The sequence below is a fragment of the Pseudophryne corroboree genome, chromosome 9, assembly GCF_028390025.1.
Source record: "Pseudophryne corroboree isolate aPseCor3 chromosome 9, aPseCor3.hap2, whole genome shotgun sequence".
In the NCBI taxonomy this organism is placed as follows: Eukaryota; Metazoa; Chordata; class Amphibia; order Anura; family Myobatrachidae; genus Pseudophryne; species Pseudophryne corroboree.
The window spans coordinates 188,724,845-188,744,719 of NC_086452.1; the positions used below are offsets into that span (position 1 = coordinate 188,724,845).

General features: G+C 40.9%; 1 protein-coding gene across 1 annotated transcript; it reads left to right on the top strand.

Moving 5' to 3' along the window:
- Positions 1-1,784: 1,784 nt before the first annotated feature.
- On the top strand, positions 1,785-11,084 carry RGS4 (regulator of G protein signaling 4). The gene is made up of 5 exons (XM_063940040.1): positions 1,785-1,985; positions 6,974-7,072; positions 7,830-7,891; positions 9,214-9,380; positions 10,135-11,084. Exons 1-5 carry the CDS (start codon positions 1,819-1,821, stop codon positions 10,369-10,371), a joined length of 732 nt encoding a protein of 243 aa, XP_063796110.1. The 5' UTR covers positions 1,785-1,818; the 3' UTR covers positions 10,372-11,084.
- The last annotated feature ends 8,791 nt before the right edge of the window (positions 11,085-19,875 follow it).

The following is a 19,875-nucleotide window of genomic DNA, read 5'->3' on the forward strand; positions in this document are numbered from 1 at the left end:
ACAATATATATAAAGTGGGGTTGACAGCTCCTTGACATTCTAGATCGGCACTTTAGCCCACATTCTGTCTGTGCATGACTCCTGCCTGTTGGAACCACAAGATGTGTTCCCTTCTTATTCCGGGTTCCCTTTTTATATCCATGATATTGAAAAATTTGTATTTCCTGTGCATAATTCTGAACGTTTTGCTACAATGTATTCATAGATCGCACAAATCTATTGGGACTGCTAAATCAGGTTTTTCAACATATTTAATTTGACAGATCAATTGGGACTGTAGATTGCTAGTGTATGGGCAACAATCTGCAGATCTGCAGACCGTTTCTAGTAAACTAGATTGGCAGATCTAACTGAAAATGATCTGCAAATCACTGAAAAATATCTAATGTATGGGCAAAGTCAGATGGATTGTAAAAACAATAAATCTGGGGAAAAAAATCTCAGAATCTGTGAAACAATAAATTGCGATTACAGATGTGAGGGGCCATCGAAACTCTGATTTGGAGTATATTCAATAAGAGTCGGGTCCATTCCGACATGCAGTTGTTGGAATGGACCCGACAACCACTATTCAAATAGCAGCCAAATCCGACTGTCGGATTTGGCCGTTCCCTGTGTCTTGTCCTGCCGCTGCTGCCAGCAGCTGCCGGGTGCGTTGACAGCAGCGGCGGGGGAAACAGTGAGCGGTGGCCAGCGGGGGGAACAGTGTGGTGGCCGTCGGGGGTGCGGAGATCGTCGGCCGGAGCTGGCAGCGGGAGTGATGTCTGAGGCGGCGGGGTAGGCACTGCAGGGAGAGAGGTGCCTGGCCGGGGGATGGCCGTCAAGGTACCTCTCATCCCCGATCCCCATAGCCCGCCGTTTCCTCACCTCAGTCTGACTTGTTTTCAAGTCGGATTGAGTTTGTCGGAAAGGGGGCCAAAACCTGTCGGATTTGGCCCCTTTTCCGACAGCAGCAGGTGGATCGGCTGGCATTCCGCCAAGCCACCTGCTTTATGACAGCATTCCGATGAATCGGATTTCCCGACTTGTCGGAAAAAATGTGCCCATATTGAATAAGTCGGAACCCCTTCCAACCTATTCCAGTCGGAAACTGCTGTCTTTCCGACAAGACGGCAGTTTCCGACTCTTATTGAATACACCCCTTTATCTCCATCCTCTTAATCTCCATCCAAGGCTTAGTAAATAGACCCCTGAATCTCCTTGCACTTTATTTTTCTCCAAAGCTTAGTACACCTAGAACCTTTTGCCTCAATATATGCAGCTGTCAATGAATAAGAAGTGTATATAACTGTATAATATTTCTTCATATGTATTGTTTAATTAATGAAATGTGTTTTATTCACTATGGTCCAGGACATATATTTAGCCTCCTTCCGAAACACACTACTTGGTTATACAATTAATATACTGTATATTTTGTGATCCAGAAAAATAGTGCCAGCATTAGGAGCCTCAGCAGTCTCTGATTCAGAAATAAAACAGGCGCACTTAACACCCTTTCGCAAATCCGTCTGTAAATATTACTGTGATTCCCATAACCACGTCTGGAGGCTAAACATTTGCAGGCTTTACTGTACATCTGCCCACGGTCTTTCTGGTTCAATGTTAACAAACTCTTCCTTTATCACCTCACACGTCAACGCTGGGTTATTTTCCCTGCTGGAGTCAGAGGAGGGGAGAGAAAGGGAAATAAAATAGAGAAAGGGAGGGATGGTGCTCAGAGGGAGGGAGGCTGCCAGGAGGGGACCAGGGCTTTGCTATGATTGGATGTTAGCTGCATCTAATTCCTGCTGTTTGAGGCTATAAAAAGATGAGAGGATGGGAAGCAGCAGCAGCAGAGCAGTGACAATCTGGACAGACAGATCCAGTGAGACAGACAGAAAACAGAAAAATAACAATATCAGAGCCTGGGAACCTGACCATACAGCCAAGATGTGCAAAGGACTTGCTGGAGTTACATCTTTTCCTGCCACCTGTCTGAAAAGGTGAGGCTGCAATCTGCACAGCAACACACAATGTGGATTCAATGGCTATGAAAGATATGCAGAGCACTGCATTGCAGAGACATATCTTACCGAAGGGGCACAAGAGAAGCACTTCTGCCAGGAACATTTATTTATTAACAGTTATATGGTGCCACATATTATGTTGCACTTAACAATTGGGAATAAAACAGCAATAAAACTAGACTGGGTAGTGACAGGCAGAGAGGTGAGAGGGCCCTGCTCTCAAGCTTATTACATTGCAACTCTACTGGGGCTAGCTATGCTGGTGCAGAGCACTGCAGAACATTTAATCTCCATTCAGTATGCCTCACGTAGCTGCCTCTGAGCACTGAACATCACTAACTCCCAGCCACAGTATACTTAACTCTGTAGAGGAAACAGTCTATGCTGCCACTGTGCTACATGGTGTTTCTGCTGCAAAGCACTCACCTTTTATGTAGAGGACAGGGGGTCACTTGTGCTTTATTTGAACCTGTAACCCAAATTAAAACTAGCGTCAGTTTCCGGACTCACAGTTCAGATTTGAATTAATAAAGTAAATTTCAATTACTTTACTCCTTTATTAAAACTATATTCTGAAATCCGTCACTTGTATGAAATGGTATTAAAATATGATGATTAAGTACCTTATTAAATGAAAGCACACAACAGGAACATAGAACCCCTGCTAAATGGCAGGATATCACAATAATTTAGTTCATGGCTCGTAAGGTGATATACAATGTAACGTGCATGCCATTTGGTATGGTACATAGTGAAATATGCTCTGATCTTGGGCTATTCTCTTTGTACATTGAAATGTTGCATTTGATACCAATATCAAATAAATTAGTCAGTTACATATCTGGTTTCTAAGTTTATTTAGCATGTTACATATATGATATGTTATTGCCAATATGCAAAATGTGTCTTTGTATAGTAATATTTACTTAGTAAATAAGTGATAAGTTAATAATTAACTAAGTCAGTAAGTACAAAGAAAAGATGGTATTTTCCAATAGATACTGTATGAAGATCAATTTATATTTTATTACTGAACATGTATGGCATTGTATATACTTTCATATACATTTTTTTTTTTAAATATCAGTAAATAAAATGTAGACACCTGATGGAATGATAAATAAAATATATTCAGTGAGGAATCATAAGCTAGTTATTGTATTGTCTGTGCCATTAGGCAGTTATGGAAGGAACTTCTGTGGAAGGCACAATCAGGCAACAGTTGAGATAAGACTTTTTGGATAAGTATTTTTCGTGGTTCAGTGTACAGATGTTGAGCTTTATGGAAATGAAGAGAATCAGTTATTTTTAGTCAGTGGTGGGTGTCTGTTCCAGTTGTAATACCACCATTGTTTGAGAAGTAACTGCTCAGTTCCAGTCAATGCAAAGTTTTAACTAGGAAGGCATCATTTTTTGTTTACATGTTTTTTAATTTTGCTGGTCTGTGATATGCCCGTATTTGCTGGTCAGGTGACCACACTGTACCTTCTTCTGCTGTATAATGTACATGCTGCAGGCTCCATAATCACAATTTCACTACCTCATTTTCACCCACAAGCAATGCAGGTTTGGCAATTATGGTAACATCACTACATTGAATAGTTTATATATTAGGTATATCTGGTCCACTATTTTGACTCCACATATGTTTTACTTGAGTTATTGCCATCTTTAACGAGGTGATGCTAATTGTATACACTTCTGAAATTATTCCTTCATTACCTGTATACCCTAATGTACACTTATGCAGCAGCGGCAAATTTCCCATTAGGCACGTGCCTAGGGGCGGCACTTGTATAGGGGAAGCACTTGGAGGCAAGTGTTGGTACTGTCCGCCCAAAAAGTACCAGTAATTGCAAAATATTTCCACTGTACTGTACCGTACCATATTCCACCTTGAATGGAATGTTAATGGGTAGGACATGCACACACTGCCCCCTGTAAGCTGTCCTACTTAGTAAATACGTATTCATAGTTAAAAATGTAAAAAAAACATGTCACAGTAGCTTTTTTATTATTCTATTAAATTGGCTATCCTAAACTTAGGTCTTATAACCAACCATTAAAAATAATAAAATTAGGCAGGCAGGGGTCGTCCGTTACTGTTGTGCCTAGGGGAGCCCTCACATTTATAAATCTGCCCCTGATACCCAGTGCAGTATAACCCAAATGCCTTATTCAAATAAAATCTATACTGTACACATGCAGCGTTTCACTACTGAATCACACACTGATAAATACAAGAATACATAATAGGTATAAACATATTGCCTGTCAGAGTGGAATGCTCTCACACCAGGATCTCTGGTTAATATTTGAAAGACTGCATTGTGATAAAGAGAATGCTTCAACCTGTCTCTAGTCTAGTAGACAGGGGATGTGGTCGAAAAGAGGAAAGTTGCAGAGATGTAAACCTGACCAGGTCAGAGAGTGAGCAGTGGCAGGGATCATGTGACCAGGTCAGAGAGTGAGCAGTGGCAGGGATCATGTGACCAGGTCAGAGAGTGAGCAGTGGCAGGGATCATGTAGTGTGGTAAGCAGTTTGCATTTAAATCTGTGTACAGTAATTGCATAATAAGTGATTACAGTAAATTGGTTTTAGTGCTGTATTTTTTGGTTTGAGAATACAGTTTTTGTTTTATATCAGTGAGAAGTAGTGGATTGGTCTTGTATAGTATGTTATACACAGATATATCAGTGAGAAGTAGTGGATTGGTCTTGTATAGTATATTATACACAGATATATCAGTGTGAAGTAGTGGATTGGTCTTGTATAGTATATTATACACAGATATGTCAGTGTGAAGTAGTGGATTGGCCTTGTTTAGTATGTTATACACAGATATATCAGTGAGAAGTAGTGGATTTATTCTTGTATAGTATGTTATACACAGCTATATCAGTGAGAAGTAGTGGATTGGCCTTGTTTAGTATGTTATACACAGATATATCAGTGAGAAGTAGTGGATTGGTCTTGTATAGTATGTTATACACAGATATATCAGTGAGAAGTAGTGGATTGGTCTTGTATAGTATGTTATGCACTGATATATCAGTGAGAAGTAGTGGATTGGTCTTGTATAGTATGTTATACACTGATATATCAGTGAGAAGTAGTGGATTAGTCTTGTATAGTACGTTATACACTGATATATCATTGAGAATTAGTGGATTGGTCTTGTTGTATAGTACGTTATACACAGATATATCAGTGAGAAGTAGTGGATTGGTCTTGTATAGTACGTTATACACTGATATATCAGTGAGAGGTAGTGGATTGGTCTTGTATAGTATGTTATGCACTGATATATCAGTGAGAAGTAGTGGATTGGTCTTGTATAGTATGTTATACACAGATAAGGTATAATGGACACATTTTTCATATATTAAGTTATTAGCAGTTATTTTATAGTGAAGACATTGTTGCTTATAGCAACTAATCAGCTTCTTTTATAGAATGTACTAGATAAATGATATGTTACAGATGACTGGTTGCTATGGACAACCTCTCCACTGGTCCAATTCTCCACTCTTTGCACTGCTTGATACCGTATGTCAACATCAACTTCCATATTCCCTATCACAAGGGCACACATACTCATTAGGGTTTTTTTGGTCAGAAGCCAATTAACCTAATAGTATGTTTTTGTGGGAGGAAACCGGTGCACCCAGAGGAAACCCATGGAAATATGGGGAGAACATACAAACTCTGCAGCAATAGTAATCTAGGAAGTGAACTCATGACCACAGGGCTGTAAAGCAGTAATGCTAACCACTATATGGTGCTACCAACTGGGCTGCCCCATAAATGACTAAATTATTATAGTGGTTCTTCTCCAAATGAGCCTAATCTACTGTACTATGCATAGTATCACTGTTTATATTCATAGTATACTATAACACCATCATTTCTTTATCTCCTGTGCCTGGATGTTGAATCTGGCTCATTTTACAGTAAGATTTTAGATGAATTGCAACACTGCTGTGAGATGACTAATAGTAGCTACTAGTCCATGTCTGTGTGACAGGGAATTATCTTTATTTCAATTACTAGGACAACACACAGACAAACACATGTAAATATAGCTGTCAGTTGGATTACAATCTATTTGTTGCTGACGTACTACCATAATCGTTCCTGTTATAAATGAATAAATTATGTGTTATAATATAGTACCCTAGGTTAATGATTTACTTTATGGATGTTTAATAGGGATATTATTTGTAGAGGCAAATATCCTTTTCAAAAATCACTCTGTTGTGAGTAATTTATTCAAATTTGATATCGCCACATACAATAAATATTATCTTGGGTTATATAGCTGGGTTACTGGTGTCACTTGAGCTAAATTATGAAGCACAAAAAATTAATTATTTGGTAAATTATCAAATTATCTCTGGCCACTTTATCTCCAAGGCTTAGTACATCAACGTCTAGGGATTTTAAAGGGCACATTTTTAGAGACATCCTTTGTGTAAGGGAGCAAGACCTTTGAGTCTCATATTAAATCAGGACCCATTTGTAAATAGCACATCAGGGGGAAGATTACAGTTGCAGAATCTTGATGAATAATCTATATAAAATGTTCCCATACAATTAATAAAATTTATATTTATATACATACATACTGTATATATTATGCTAAAGAATCCATACATTTGTAATTAAATTATAATGTGGACTGCCAAATCAATTCATAATCCAATTGAGATGGATTAAAACCAATTGAAGTGTAGGGTCATACATTACACTGCAGATGTCCAGAAAATGCTCTACAGATCAATTTTAAGCTGTCGCTTAGATTTTGATTTACAATCTGATTACAAAATATATTGGATTGTAACATGTATGCCTAAAACCTCTATTAATACAATTATACAGTACATATAGCTTATTTGACACACTGAGTCTATGGCCATGTTTACACCTATTTATGTTAACCAATTATTTTGTCTTTCGGCAGTGCCAAAGATATGAAGCATCGACTCGGATTTCTTCTGCAGAAAACTGATGGTTGTGATAGCAGCATTTGTGTGAAGAAAGACAAACCTGGTTGTCAGAGGTAAGTCCTGTTCTCTCCCTTGTGGGTGTAATATAATATTTGTCAATTACCCACAGATTAGTTATTACTAGCAAGAACTGTGTAATTCTCAGCAAAATGCAGTAAGCACAGAGACTTTCACTAATCTCCTGGTCACCAGGGCATAATAATCCAGGATTTTGAAATAATACTTTAGAGCTTGACAACTGCCAAATTGGGATAATGAGAAAATCCCTTGGTAAAACAAGGCAGTGTCACAATCACAGTGGTTGTTGTTCATATCTTTGCAGTATATAGATCATGGGTCTTCAACCTATGGCCCTCCCAGCATGCCCTGCAACAGTTTTGTTATTAAGGCATGCTAAAACAGAGGCAGGGCATGCTGGGATGTGTAGTTCAACAACAGCTGAAGGGCCGCAGGTTGAAGACCCATGATATAGTGTGGTTGCTATACAGAACAGCGCTGGCCGCCTTATATACCTGGTTACTGCCATAAAATAAGATGGTTATTTAAACAGGGTGATGATGATGCAGAAAATTACAGAGTTCTCTCAATGTGCAAATGATAAAAGAAATACTAGAAGGCACAGCCCATTATTGCATTCATTATCATTATAATTAAATACACATAAGCAGCTTTTAAAAACATAGATTGCTTATTTATGAGGACTGTATTTGTTGCATTTTTGGTTCTTTCATTTCATTGAAGGTATACATGTATATCAGTTACTCATTGGTGCATATATTTACTCATTGCATTCTGTATTTATTTCTCCAGGCTAACTCAAGGCGAAGTCAAGAAATGGGCGGAGTCTTTGGAAAATCTAGTCAACAGTGAATGTAAGTAAGAGACACTCCATTGGATGGGTGGTTAGGAAAAATAATCTGTAAGGCTCAATGAAAAGTAAATGGAAGATTTAAGTGTGAAAGTACTGTAAAATATGCTATGATATCAGTGATTAGTCAGCTGTCCTTAAACTGGGTGTGGTATGCAAGGTCGACCACACATAGGCCGACAGTGTCTATGTTGACCACTATTGGTCAACAGTAAGTAGGTAGACATGGTTTCTAGGTCGACAGGGACTCTGGGTCGACATATACTAGGTCGACATGACATAAGGTCAACATGAGTTTTCTCTGTACAGTGACCGGGATCCCCAATTAGTGCACCGTGTCCCCAGACATGGCTCGCTTTGCTCCTCATGCTTCAGGCTATCGTTCCCAATTGTAGTCCACGTGGATCATAAAGTATGAAAAAGTAAAAAAACTAATATAAAAAAAAAGCCTCATGTCGACCTTTTGTCATGTCGACCTAGAGTCCCTGGCGACCTAGAAACCATGCCGACCTACTTACTGTTGACCAATAGTGGTCAACCTAGACAGTGTCGACCTAAGTGCTGTCGACGTAGAGACCCAACATGCTTTGGCAGTCACAGATATGTTGGTAGTTATAGTTCAGCCACAGACGGAAACCTTCATCTGTTTAATCCTTCTAGTAAATGTTGAATTAGACAGCTTCCAGAAATGTCATGGAGACTCTTCCATAACTCAGTCCATAGCTGTGTATACGTGATTCAAGTCAGCTAGAGGCGTAAATGGCTGGGCCATGAGAATCAATACTAGAGGCTTTGCCCTAGCATTCTAGGCATTTTAGAGGTTAAGATGTGGACTCACTGACGTCAGCTCAAGTTCACTTACTCTCTCCAATGACCTTGGTTTGGCTACGATACAATAAACTCAATACCACTACCGGCCCCCAGACTAGGAAATGCTTAATTAATTTGCTAGCTGCACTCCACATTGGTTCCCAGACTTAAGGACCGGAGATCTCTTCTGACCTACAGTGCATGAGTCAGAGGCTGAGACGATAGACATATGGTGATGTCTGCTGCTAGTCTGCTGCTAGTCCCGTCTTCCTTCATTCAGGCCTACTGTATTTATTTTGTAATAAATGCAGAGTGTGAAGCTCTTAAAAAACAACTTTAATTTGGATAATTTGTTTAAGATTTACTGCACTCTAAACAAGGATTAAGTTCTTGATATCTTCTTATCCCCACCTGGCAATAAATACTGTATACAGCACTTAAATCTCTTTATGGCTAGACAGTATTGATCAATATTTTTCTTGCACTCAGTACTAATGGAATCACTGTTATTTGCAGGTGGTTTGGTGGCTTTCAGGTCCTTTCTACAATCTGAATTCAGTGAAGAGAACATTGATTTTTGGCTGGCATGTGAGAATTTCAAGAAGACCAAATTCTCAGCAAAGATGTCAAGCAAAGCTCAAAAAATCTATGAGGACTTTATTTCCATAGATGCTTCCAGAGAAGTAAGCTCCATAGTTTATGTTTACCAAGTCACCTGAGAGGTAGAAGGACAAAGGGCCCCACTGTCACAATGAACAGCGCTTATGCTACAGATGAGATCTAAGTACTGTGTACTTAAAATAACAGTTTTCCATCCTGTAGGGACAAATCTATAAGAACAGTGGAAGCAGAAAGAGGGATAAATGTTGCAGTGTTCTCTTAGGATTTGTAGCTAATGTGCCTCCGTTAAATGAATAGTGTACCTCTACAGTGCTTTATGCTTCTTCCACTTTTACAGAATCGCCACCAAAGTGCCACTATTTTTATGAACTCTAATGATACTGTAAATGTTATTTCAAAATATAAGGGTAATTACATTGGCTCGTAGATCACTGAAACTACTGTTAACTGACTTATATTGAATGCAACACCCTCAGAATAATTTAAAGATATCAATTACTAGATTAGATTAGATCAGTGGTTCTCAAACTCGGTCCTCAGGACCCCACACAGTGCATGTTTTGCAGGTAACCCAGCAAGTGCACAGGTGTATTAATTATTCACTGACACATTTTAAAAGATCCACAGGTGGAGCTAATTATTTCACTTGTGATCTGTGAGGAGACCTGCAAAACATGCACTGTGTGGGGTCCTGAGGACCGAGTTTGAGAACCTGTGGATTAGATTATTGTTCATTTTCATTAATGCTAAATCATTATGGATTAATTGTTAGGTGATCAAATTATAACCATTTTCATTTGTTTCTACTTCCATCAGGTGAATCTGGATTCCAACACTCGGGAAGAGACAACCAAAAGCCTGATTCAGCCATCACATTCTATATTTGATCAGGCACAACACAAAATCTTTATCTTAATGGAGAAGGATTCATACCGACGCTTTCTCAAGTCACATTTCTACCTGGACCTTGTCAGCTTTACCAGTGGTGGAAGCACTAAGAAGATGAAAGGTTTCAGCACTGACAGCAACCCCTTCATTCCTCAGTGTGCTTAGTAAAGAAGACACAGACTGTGCATGGCCACAGCTAAGAACTAGATGTCTATGTCCTCTTATCTATAATGTACAATGGCTCAGATCCGCTCCTGAGTCAGCTCCTCTTATTTATTAGACGTGTGTGTCTTTGCATGCATTTCTGTTCTATCGGGGCGAGCTGGAAGAGTCATACACAACATTCTCAGGTGATACTTACGAAAGGTGCAAGTTGTCTTCATTATGAAGGATTAAGGTGATTCATATTGTATGCAATATGATGCTAATGAGGTCCATACACCTATAGCTGGCAAAGATCCAAATCACTTAGCTTTTAAATACATTTGTTAAGAGAAGTGATGGGAGAGCTCCCCTTTGCTAGAGAAGAAGCAGTCTAGAGAAGTATGAGAATTAAAAAACCCTTCTTCAGGGAGGCAGTTAAGTGACCAGCGGCCTTCTTCAGCACAGGGGAGAAATGAAATAGCAATATATTTGCTGATGTAGCAACAGTGTCACATTGTTGATGGACAAAAAAGGTAGAAACTACTGCTTTTATTTTATTACAGATATTTATTTTGACAAAGCTGATTTTAACTTAAATACAGTTATTCATTTTGTTTTATTCGAAACATATTTTGACATTTGTTCTGCGTTTTTGCATTACTTTTATACTTTATGTTGTTGGGAAAAGAAGAATGATGTAGCGCTCATTGATTAAAAAAAAAAACAAAAAAAAATATTTATGAACAATAGAGAGGAATTAAACCAGTCAGACAGGGAACAATCCTTTAGTTCAGTAGTATTACAAGTATGAATCTTCCTATGTAATAATAAAGTAGTGCATGTTTGTGACTTTTTATTTAAAAAAAAAGTCTGTGAAGCCAAATAAACAATGTCATATAATATACTATTGTAGTGACAGAGTCCTAGGATATGTTCCCCCAGCACAGAAACAACGGACGTGTGTGACACGTGTTCTCTGAAGCACTTACTACTTACATAGGTGAATTTATGAAAACTAAATGGGATCATCTTTACTGCAAAAAAGTATTTTCCAAAGATATGGAAACATGTTTCATGCAAGACCGAAATCACTAATAGGATGCCTTTGGTGTTTTAGAGCCTAATTCGACTACTGCTACATGGTCACAAGCTACCTATGTTCTGTGTGTAACTGACCTGAGAGCTGCAAAATACTTTGGGGCAGAAGTATTAAGCCTGCAGAAGTAATAAAGCAGTAATAAGTGGAAGGTGATAACGCACCAGCCAATCAGCTCCAATATGTAAATTGACAGTTGGGTGCTGATTGGCTGGTGCGTTATCACTTTCCACTTATCACTGCTTTATCACTTGTCCAGGCTTAATACATCTGCCCGAGTATATACAAATAACTCACTGTGAGTTAAAGCAGAGCTGCTATCTACATAATGCATAGTTGTTTAGGACGGCAATATGCCATAAACATGTAGCTGTGGTTCATGCAATGGATATGCTGTTATTAATGTGGTTCTCACTATAACAGTCGCTGTCTGTACATAGGGACGCTAGTAAATAATTGTGTTTAACTACTGTAATTCCAGTACATGATGATAAGAGTATCATTTTCATATTTTGTGCATGGGTCATGTTATATGTTGCTGGATTGACATTATTTATTGTATTACTTGAAATAAAGATGTTTCCTATTTACGTTGAATGGCTAGTGAGTGTTACTGTGAAAACGGAGAAGTGAGAGATAAAAGACACACATCAGGGTGCATAAGGTTATATTCATTTACAACACCATAGATTCCAGTCGACTAGACCAGTGCTTCCCATACTCTGTCCTCATGTATCCCCACCAGTTCGTGTTTTCCAGGTCACCAAGCAGTTGAACAGGTGTATTCATTACTTACTGACACATTTTAAAAGACCCACAGGTGGAGCTAATTATTTCACTTGCAATCCTGTAAGGCAGGCATTCCCAGCCACGGTCCTCAAGGCACACCAACAGTGCAGGTTTTAGTGATATCCAGGCTGCATCACAGATGGTTAAATCAAAATAACTGAGCTAGTAATTATGTCACCTGTGCTGAAGCCTGGATATCACTAAAACCTGCACTGTTAGTGTGCCTTGAGGACCGTGGTTGGGAATGCCTGCTGTAAGGAGACCTGGGAAATATGAACTGTTGTGGGTACTTGAGAGCCGCGGTTGGGAACCACTGAACTAGACCATCGAATTATTAAGTTGACCCTTGTGCTGTAGGCCACTACAAGTAAGGCAGCGATACTGACTTGGGGATATGTCATTGATAAATTACAGTTATAGTTGATTTTTTTTTTAAATTCTCTTATGACTACTGATAAAATTCAGCATTTTCATTGCATAGCAATTAATAGACCCAGTTGCACAGAAAGATGAGTGTGAGACTCAGAGTTTGTACAATGGGGGTAATTCTGAGTTGATCGCAGCTGGATTTTTGTTAGCAGTTGGGCAAAACCATATGCACTGCAGGGGAGGCAGATATAACATGTGCAGAGAGAGTTAGATTTGGGTGGGTTATTTTGTTTCTGTGCAGGGTAAATACTGGCTGCTTTATTTTTACACTGCAATTTAGATTGTAGATTGAACACACCACACCCAAATCTAACACTCTCTGCACATGTTATATCTGCCTCCCCTGCAGTGCACATGGTTTTGCCCAACTGCTAACAAAAATCCTGCTGCGATCAACTCAGAATTACCCCCAATGTACAGTAAAGTGCAATGATTCAAGAAAATGCTTGCATCAAAACTAAGCCCCTTTGTTCATACTGAACAACAAGGATTCAACTTACACAATTAATTGGTAAAATAAATTCCTGATGTTTTCAGTAGGTCTGTTGCCAAGGACTTCAAATGGACTATTAACTTGGCCATTGCCTCATGCATGGAAATCCGTAGAGCTCAGAGTTTATTTCATACCTCCCAACATGACCCTCTCCAGGAGGGACACAATGCTCTGCTTCTGGACTTTTCTCTTAATTTAAGATTGCTGGCACCTGTGTTGAACAGGTTAATGGAGAAGAGAGTTGTTTGACCACAGGTGAAGGCAATCATAAATTAAAGAGGGAAGTCTAGAAGCAGAGCATTGTGTCCCTCCTGGAGAGGGTCATGTTGGGAGGTATGGTATTTGGAATTCATTGCATATGCGCTGATTAAGAAAACTGGAGCAGGTGATGGTAAAGTATTACCAAACACCCCAAAAAATGTTTTTCGGGGCACAGTGATTGCATGTTACCATTTCAAACACAGCATTTTAACCCTGATAATAAGTACAGAAGTGTACTCATAAACCAAGCCTCAATATGCCATGTAGCGCAAAATGACCAGCATAAGAAAGTTACGCCAAGTAGTGTAGCATAGTGACTCTTTCTTTAAATTTGATCCTTATTTGAAAGACAGACTCAGCAAAAAAAACACTCAAACTGTAATAGAGACGCTGCACTGAGACTTTAACCGCACAAGAATTAGTTTTATATCACAGATTTAGCACAATGGAACTTGGCATTAAAAAAAACCCCACGGCCGCAGCATTGTAGCACTTCATGCATACCTCCCAACATGACCCTCTCCAGGAGGGACAGAATGCTCTGTCTCTGGACTTCCCACCTAATGTATGATTGCCCTCACCTGTGGGAAAAACACCTTTCTTACCCATTAACCTGTTCAGCACAGGTGATGGCAATCATAAATTAAGAGAAGTCCAGTAGCAGAGCATTCTGTCCTTCCTGGAGAGGGTCATGTTGGGAGGTATGCTACATGTACAGTTTCAGTCTCATTCACACACAGATCTACAAGCAGGGCCGACACGATGCAGTAGCGGTATAAACATTGCAGGAAGGTGCCAGGCTGCAGAGGTGCTCATGCTTGCTGATAGTGTGATTACAGCTGCTGCATACCTCCCAACATGACCCTCTCCAGGAGGGACAGAATGCTCTGCACCTGGACTTACCTCTTAATTTATAATTACCATCACCTGTGCTGAAACACCTTTCTTATCCATTAACCTATTCAAAACAGGTGCCAGCAATCATAAATGAAGAGAAAAGTCCAGAAGTAGAGCATTTTGTCCCTCCTGGAGAGGGTCATGTTGGGAGGTATGCTGCTGTGTAAAAGTGCACCGCAAGTTGTAGAAAGTAAAACTGAATGAGAGGGGGTGGAAACCAAGTATAGGTGTGGGGCTACATAGCACCAACCAGTGTGCGGTTTGGAAGGTAAGTGGGAGGCTGCATGATGTGTGCTGTCAGGTGATGGTGTAGGGGGGAATATTAGACTGAAGCATGTTTGATTCCCTGATATCCTCTGCTTCATACCAGCTGATCCTCCACTCAGGATCAAATGTAGGCACAGGCAATCCAGGCAGGTGCATGGGGTGCTGCGGCCTGCGGGCGTGGTCGTAGTCACCCTGCAGGCACCTGCTGCCCACCCACACCCTGGCTGCAGCAGGCGCCATAGGCTGTGTGGGCACCCACTGCAGCCGACACCATTGTCTGACACTAGAGGTCCTAATTGACCTCTAGTGTCTGTGCGGCGCTATGGGAGAGACGTCATGATGTCTCTCGAATATATCCGAGGAGCAGGTGTCCAGAGATGGAGGGCTGCAGTGGGGCTGGTGAGTATTTTTTTTTTTATGTGTTTGTAAGTGGCATTACTAGGGGGCACTTAATAAGTGCAATGTGGATAAGGGGCTCTGCTCTACTGTGATGTAATGTGTGTAAGGTGCTCTAACATTGTATAAAGGGTACTACTGTGTGGTGTAATGTGTACTGTGTGGAGTAATGTGATTAACAGAGTAATGTGACTGACGGACACTACTGTGCGGTGTAACATGAATCAGTGCTATTCTTAGGCCACGCCCCTCCCCTATAAAGCCATACCCCTATTTTTGACATGCACTAACCCTATTTTGAGTCTCGTGGGGGAAATCAGGCCCAAAGGAAACTTTCACCCCTGCCTCCACTACATCAGTAGTAAATCTTAGCCTCTTATATGCCACTGTATGGCATACATTTTTAGGATTAGGGAGATTATAATTTATTTATTAATTTATTTGTGACATAATTTTTTTCTTCTACAATACTTACAGTACTATATGCTAATCACCATTCATTGCTTCCTATATGTCAACTACATAGGAAAATAGATAAAGCATTTTATTATTTACAATCATAATGCATTATAGTCTAAATAATTTGCATAAATGTGTGTGTGTGTGTGTGTGTGTGTGTGTGTGTGTGTGTGTGTGTGTGTGTGTGAAAGTGTGACTATATGTATTTGTGTGACTGTATGTGGTGACTATATATGTATTTTATGTATATGTGTGGCTGTATAAATGTCTATATGTGTGTGACTGTAGGGGTTTATTCATGAAGCAGTGAAAATTGTGGAGAAGTTTGCCAGTGAAGAAGTTGCCCATGGCAATCAATCAGCATTGAAGTAACATTTAGAATTTGAATAGGACTGTATAAAATTATACAGAGCAGCTGGTTGGTTGCCATGGGCAACTTCTGCCCTGGCTCACTTCTCCACACTTTTCACTGCTTCATGAATAGACCCATACCTCCCAACATACGACCCTCTCCAGGAAATACACAATGCTCTGCTCTTGGACTTCCCTCTTAATTTATGATTGCCATCACCTGTGGTGAAACACATTTCTTATCCATTCATCTGTTCAAAACAGGTGCCGGCAATCATAAATTAGGAGAAAAGTCCAGAAGCACAGCATTGTGTCCCTCCTGGAGAGGGTCATGTTGGGTGGTATGTAGACCCCTGTGTACGTATGTGAAGCACTTGCAGACCATCGGTGCCTGTTATAGGATGAGAGGCCTGGCGGAAGGGCTTCCGTCACGTGATGCTGGCCATCTTGCAAGACAGTGACTGCGCAGTCAAGCAGGTGTCAGACCAGAGTGGCTCTCCTTCTCTTGCTCCTCCAACTGGTCAGCGGGCTTTGAGCTGAATCACCGCAGTTAGGTTGGGGATCAGAAGAGTGGGTAAGAGGTCAGAGGGGTGGTGAGCACCCACAGAGAAAAACAGCAGCAGCGCAGAGCTCTGATTTCCAGGACCGTTTCTCTCTGTCTGTGCTTATACATCCTCTCTGAACTGTATTCTCCCTGTACTGCACTCCAGTGAACTGTCCTGTCTACATTATGAGCAAATAATGCCCTATAGCTACACCTTCTCTCCGACACCCCAATATACTGCCCTGTTCTGTGAATTCCTCAGAATTACATCCAAATACTATTGTCGCAGCACTATGCTGATCTGACCCTCACTATGCAGCCTTATATCCCAACACTGTGTCCTTACCCCACTAACCCTGCATTCACTGCTGTGTCCTTACCCCTAACCCTGCACCCACTGCTGTGTCCTTACCCCTAACCCTGCACCCATTGCTGTGTCCTTACCCCTAATCCAGCACTCTGTACCCTTACCCCACCACTATATGCTTACCCCTCTAAGTCTTCACCCAATATTGTATCTTTACCCCCAGCCCATCACTCATTACTGCAGCCTTAGCACTCTAACCTGCACCCAAAACTATGTATGGCTGCAATCATGGACAAGGTGTAGATGATATGCACTGCTCACTTGATCACTGGTGAAGTTCATTGCTGAAGCTGGTTACACGTAACGGCAGGTCTCTAACATGTTTCAGGGATTCCTATCTCCTTTATCAAAGAGTCTTTGATAAAGGGGATAGGAATCCTTGAAACATGTTAAAGACCTGCTGTTACGTGTAGCCAGCTTCAGCAATGAACTTCACCAGTGATCAAGTGAGCGACGCATATCATCTATACTTTGTCCGTGACTGCAGCCGGACCCAACCGTGAGTGGAGACCAGCTTTCGCACGAGACCCCCAGTGTTGTTCTTGCTGTGCTGCACACTGTGTGGTTTTATTGTACTGTATATCATCTTTTAATATTAAACATCAGCCTTTTGGACCGTATAATAGACTGGACAGCTGTTTCCTGGGGCGATGTAAAGATACCCTTATGTGAACATGTGACAGAATTAATATGTCAGTGATCATCTTTTATGAAGTTATCCCGTTTTATTATATATTGAAGAAATTATATCAGGGGTTAAAGATACCTTGTTTGGCCTGCGGGTGAGAACCCTAATGTACATTCTTAATTAAGAGGATGTGTTTCCCAGTGTACTACTCACGAATATTGAAGGATTTAAGAACAGTATACTGCAAGTGAACAGCGGCACCTGTAAGGAAAAACGGTTATTTGTTATCGTTGTATGTTTACAACTCCTTTTTGGAGTTATGTGAGATGAGCACAGTATGTTCCGGTTTTACAATATAGCAATTGTGTATACCCTAAATGTCCCTACCTTCTAGCCAGTTCGTACATCGGAAGGAGAGAGGATGTCAGCACTCCTAGCCGCTTACCGCTGCGTCCAGCGGTAGAATATTGCGGCTTGATGTCGGGTCGCGGCTCGATGACGTCACACTGCGGCTAGCGGCGGGATGATGGAAACCAGTGGATCTTACAGTCCTGTACCTCATATGCCTCCAATGCGTTTTGTGCGTCACCGCGCACTTTGTCAAGGATGGCATGGTGCTTCCTAAGTCTCAATTTTATACTTAAAAAACTTTATTAGTGATTGATTAAAAAAATGGAAATGCAGACAGGACGTTTGGTCAAAGTAGCGGCAACCATGTGCTGATATTGTAGTCTTTTTTTGCAATGCCCAAATATTTTAAAATTTTATATAAAAATTTTCACAAATATTTAAACAAGTTTTCAAAAATATTTAAACAAGTGCCACTGAAATAAATATAAACACACATTTTATGTTAATAAAAAGTTAAAAATAAAATTTTTATAAAAATGCACTCCGTTCTATGTCTGTGTTCAGACCATGGGGTAAATTTACTAAGATGGGAGATCTATTTCAGATGGGATGTTGCCCATAGCAACCAATCCGATCCTACTTCTCATTTATCTAGCACCTTCTAGAAGATAATACCTGGAATCTGATTGGTTGCTATGGGCAACATCCCATCTGAAATAGAACTCCCATCTTAGTAAATTTACCCCCATGTAGTTGTAAGGTCTTCATTTAAAAAATCCAGTGTGTTTCATTTTTTAATAAGTCCATTACACTGTTTCCTCCTCTCCAGTTCTTATGTACCTTTTGGATCGCTGTGAATTTTAATCCTGATGGGTTTTTATTATGAAAATCCAGGAAATGTTTGGAGACACTATGGGGTATATTTACAAAGATTCGTGTTTTGGCCGTTTTGAAGGGTGTTTGAACTCGAATGGTATCGGGTGCATTTTACTGCAACTTTTTTAATCCTGATACGATCATTCACTAAGCTGCCGAGTTTTGCACAATCGTTTTTTCCGATGTCGATGTGATTCGTAATATCAGGCAGTGTTTTACGGGAGTGATGAGTAAAACACTGCCTGACAAAACACAAGGAATCCCGGCCGGATCTGTGAGATCCGTGCAGGGCTTCATTGTGTACCTTAAAAAGTTGATTAAAGTCTTAAAAAATCTGAAAAAAATTGCGTGTGGTCCCCCCTCCTAAGCATAACCAGCCTCGGGCTCTTTGAGTCGGTCCTGGTTGAAAAAATATGGGGGGGGAAATTACAGGGGTTCCCCCATATTTATTCAACCAGCACCGGGCTCTGCGCCTGGTCCTGGTTCCAAAAATACGGGGGACAAAAAGCGTAGGGGTCCCCCGTATTTTTGAAACCAGCACCGGGCACCACTAGCCAGGTACATAATGCCACAGCCGGGGGACACTTTTATACTGGTCCCTGCGGCCCTGGCATTACATACCCAACTAGTCACCCCTGGCCGGGGTACCCTGGAGGAGTGGGAACCCCTTAAATCAAGGGTTCCCCCCCCCCTCCAGCCACCCAAGGGCCAGGGGTGAAGCCCGAGGCTGTCCCCCCCCCCCATCCAAGGGCGGCGGATGGGGGGCTGATAGCCTTTTTTAAAAATGTGAATATTGTTTTTAGTAGCAGTACTACAAGTCCCAGCAAGCCTCCCCCGCAAGCTGGTACTTGGAGAACCACAAGTACCAGCATGCGGTGGAAAACCGGGCCAGCTGGTACCTGTAGTACTACTACTAAAGAAATACCCCCAAAAAAACAGGACACACACAGTGAAAGTATAATTTTATTACATACATGCACACCTCCATACATACATACTTACCTATGTTCCCACGAGGCTCGGTCCTCTTCTCCATGTAGAATCCTTGGGGAACCTGTGAAAAAAATTATACTCGCATAATCCAGTGTAGAATCAGACCTTTGTATAATCCACGTACTTGGCAAAATAATAAAATGGAAACCTGACCACGCACTGAAAGGGGTCCCATGTTTACACATGGGACCCCTTTCCCCGACTGCCAGGACCCTCCCTGACTCCTGTCAAAGAGGGTCCCTTCATCCAGTCAGGGAGCGCCACGTCGTGGCACTCTCCTGATTGGCTGTGTGCTCCTGTAGTGTCTGTGAGGCAGCACACGGCACAG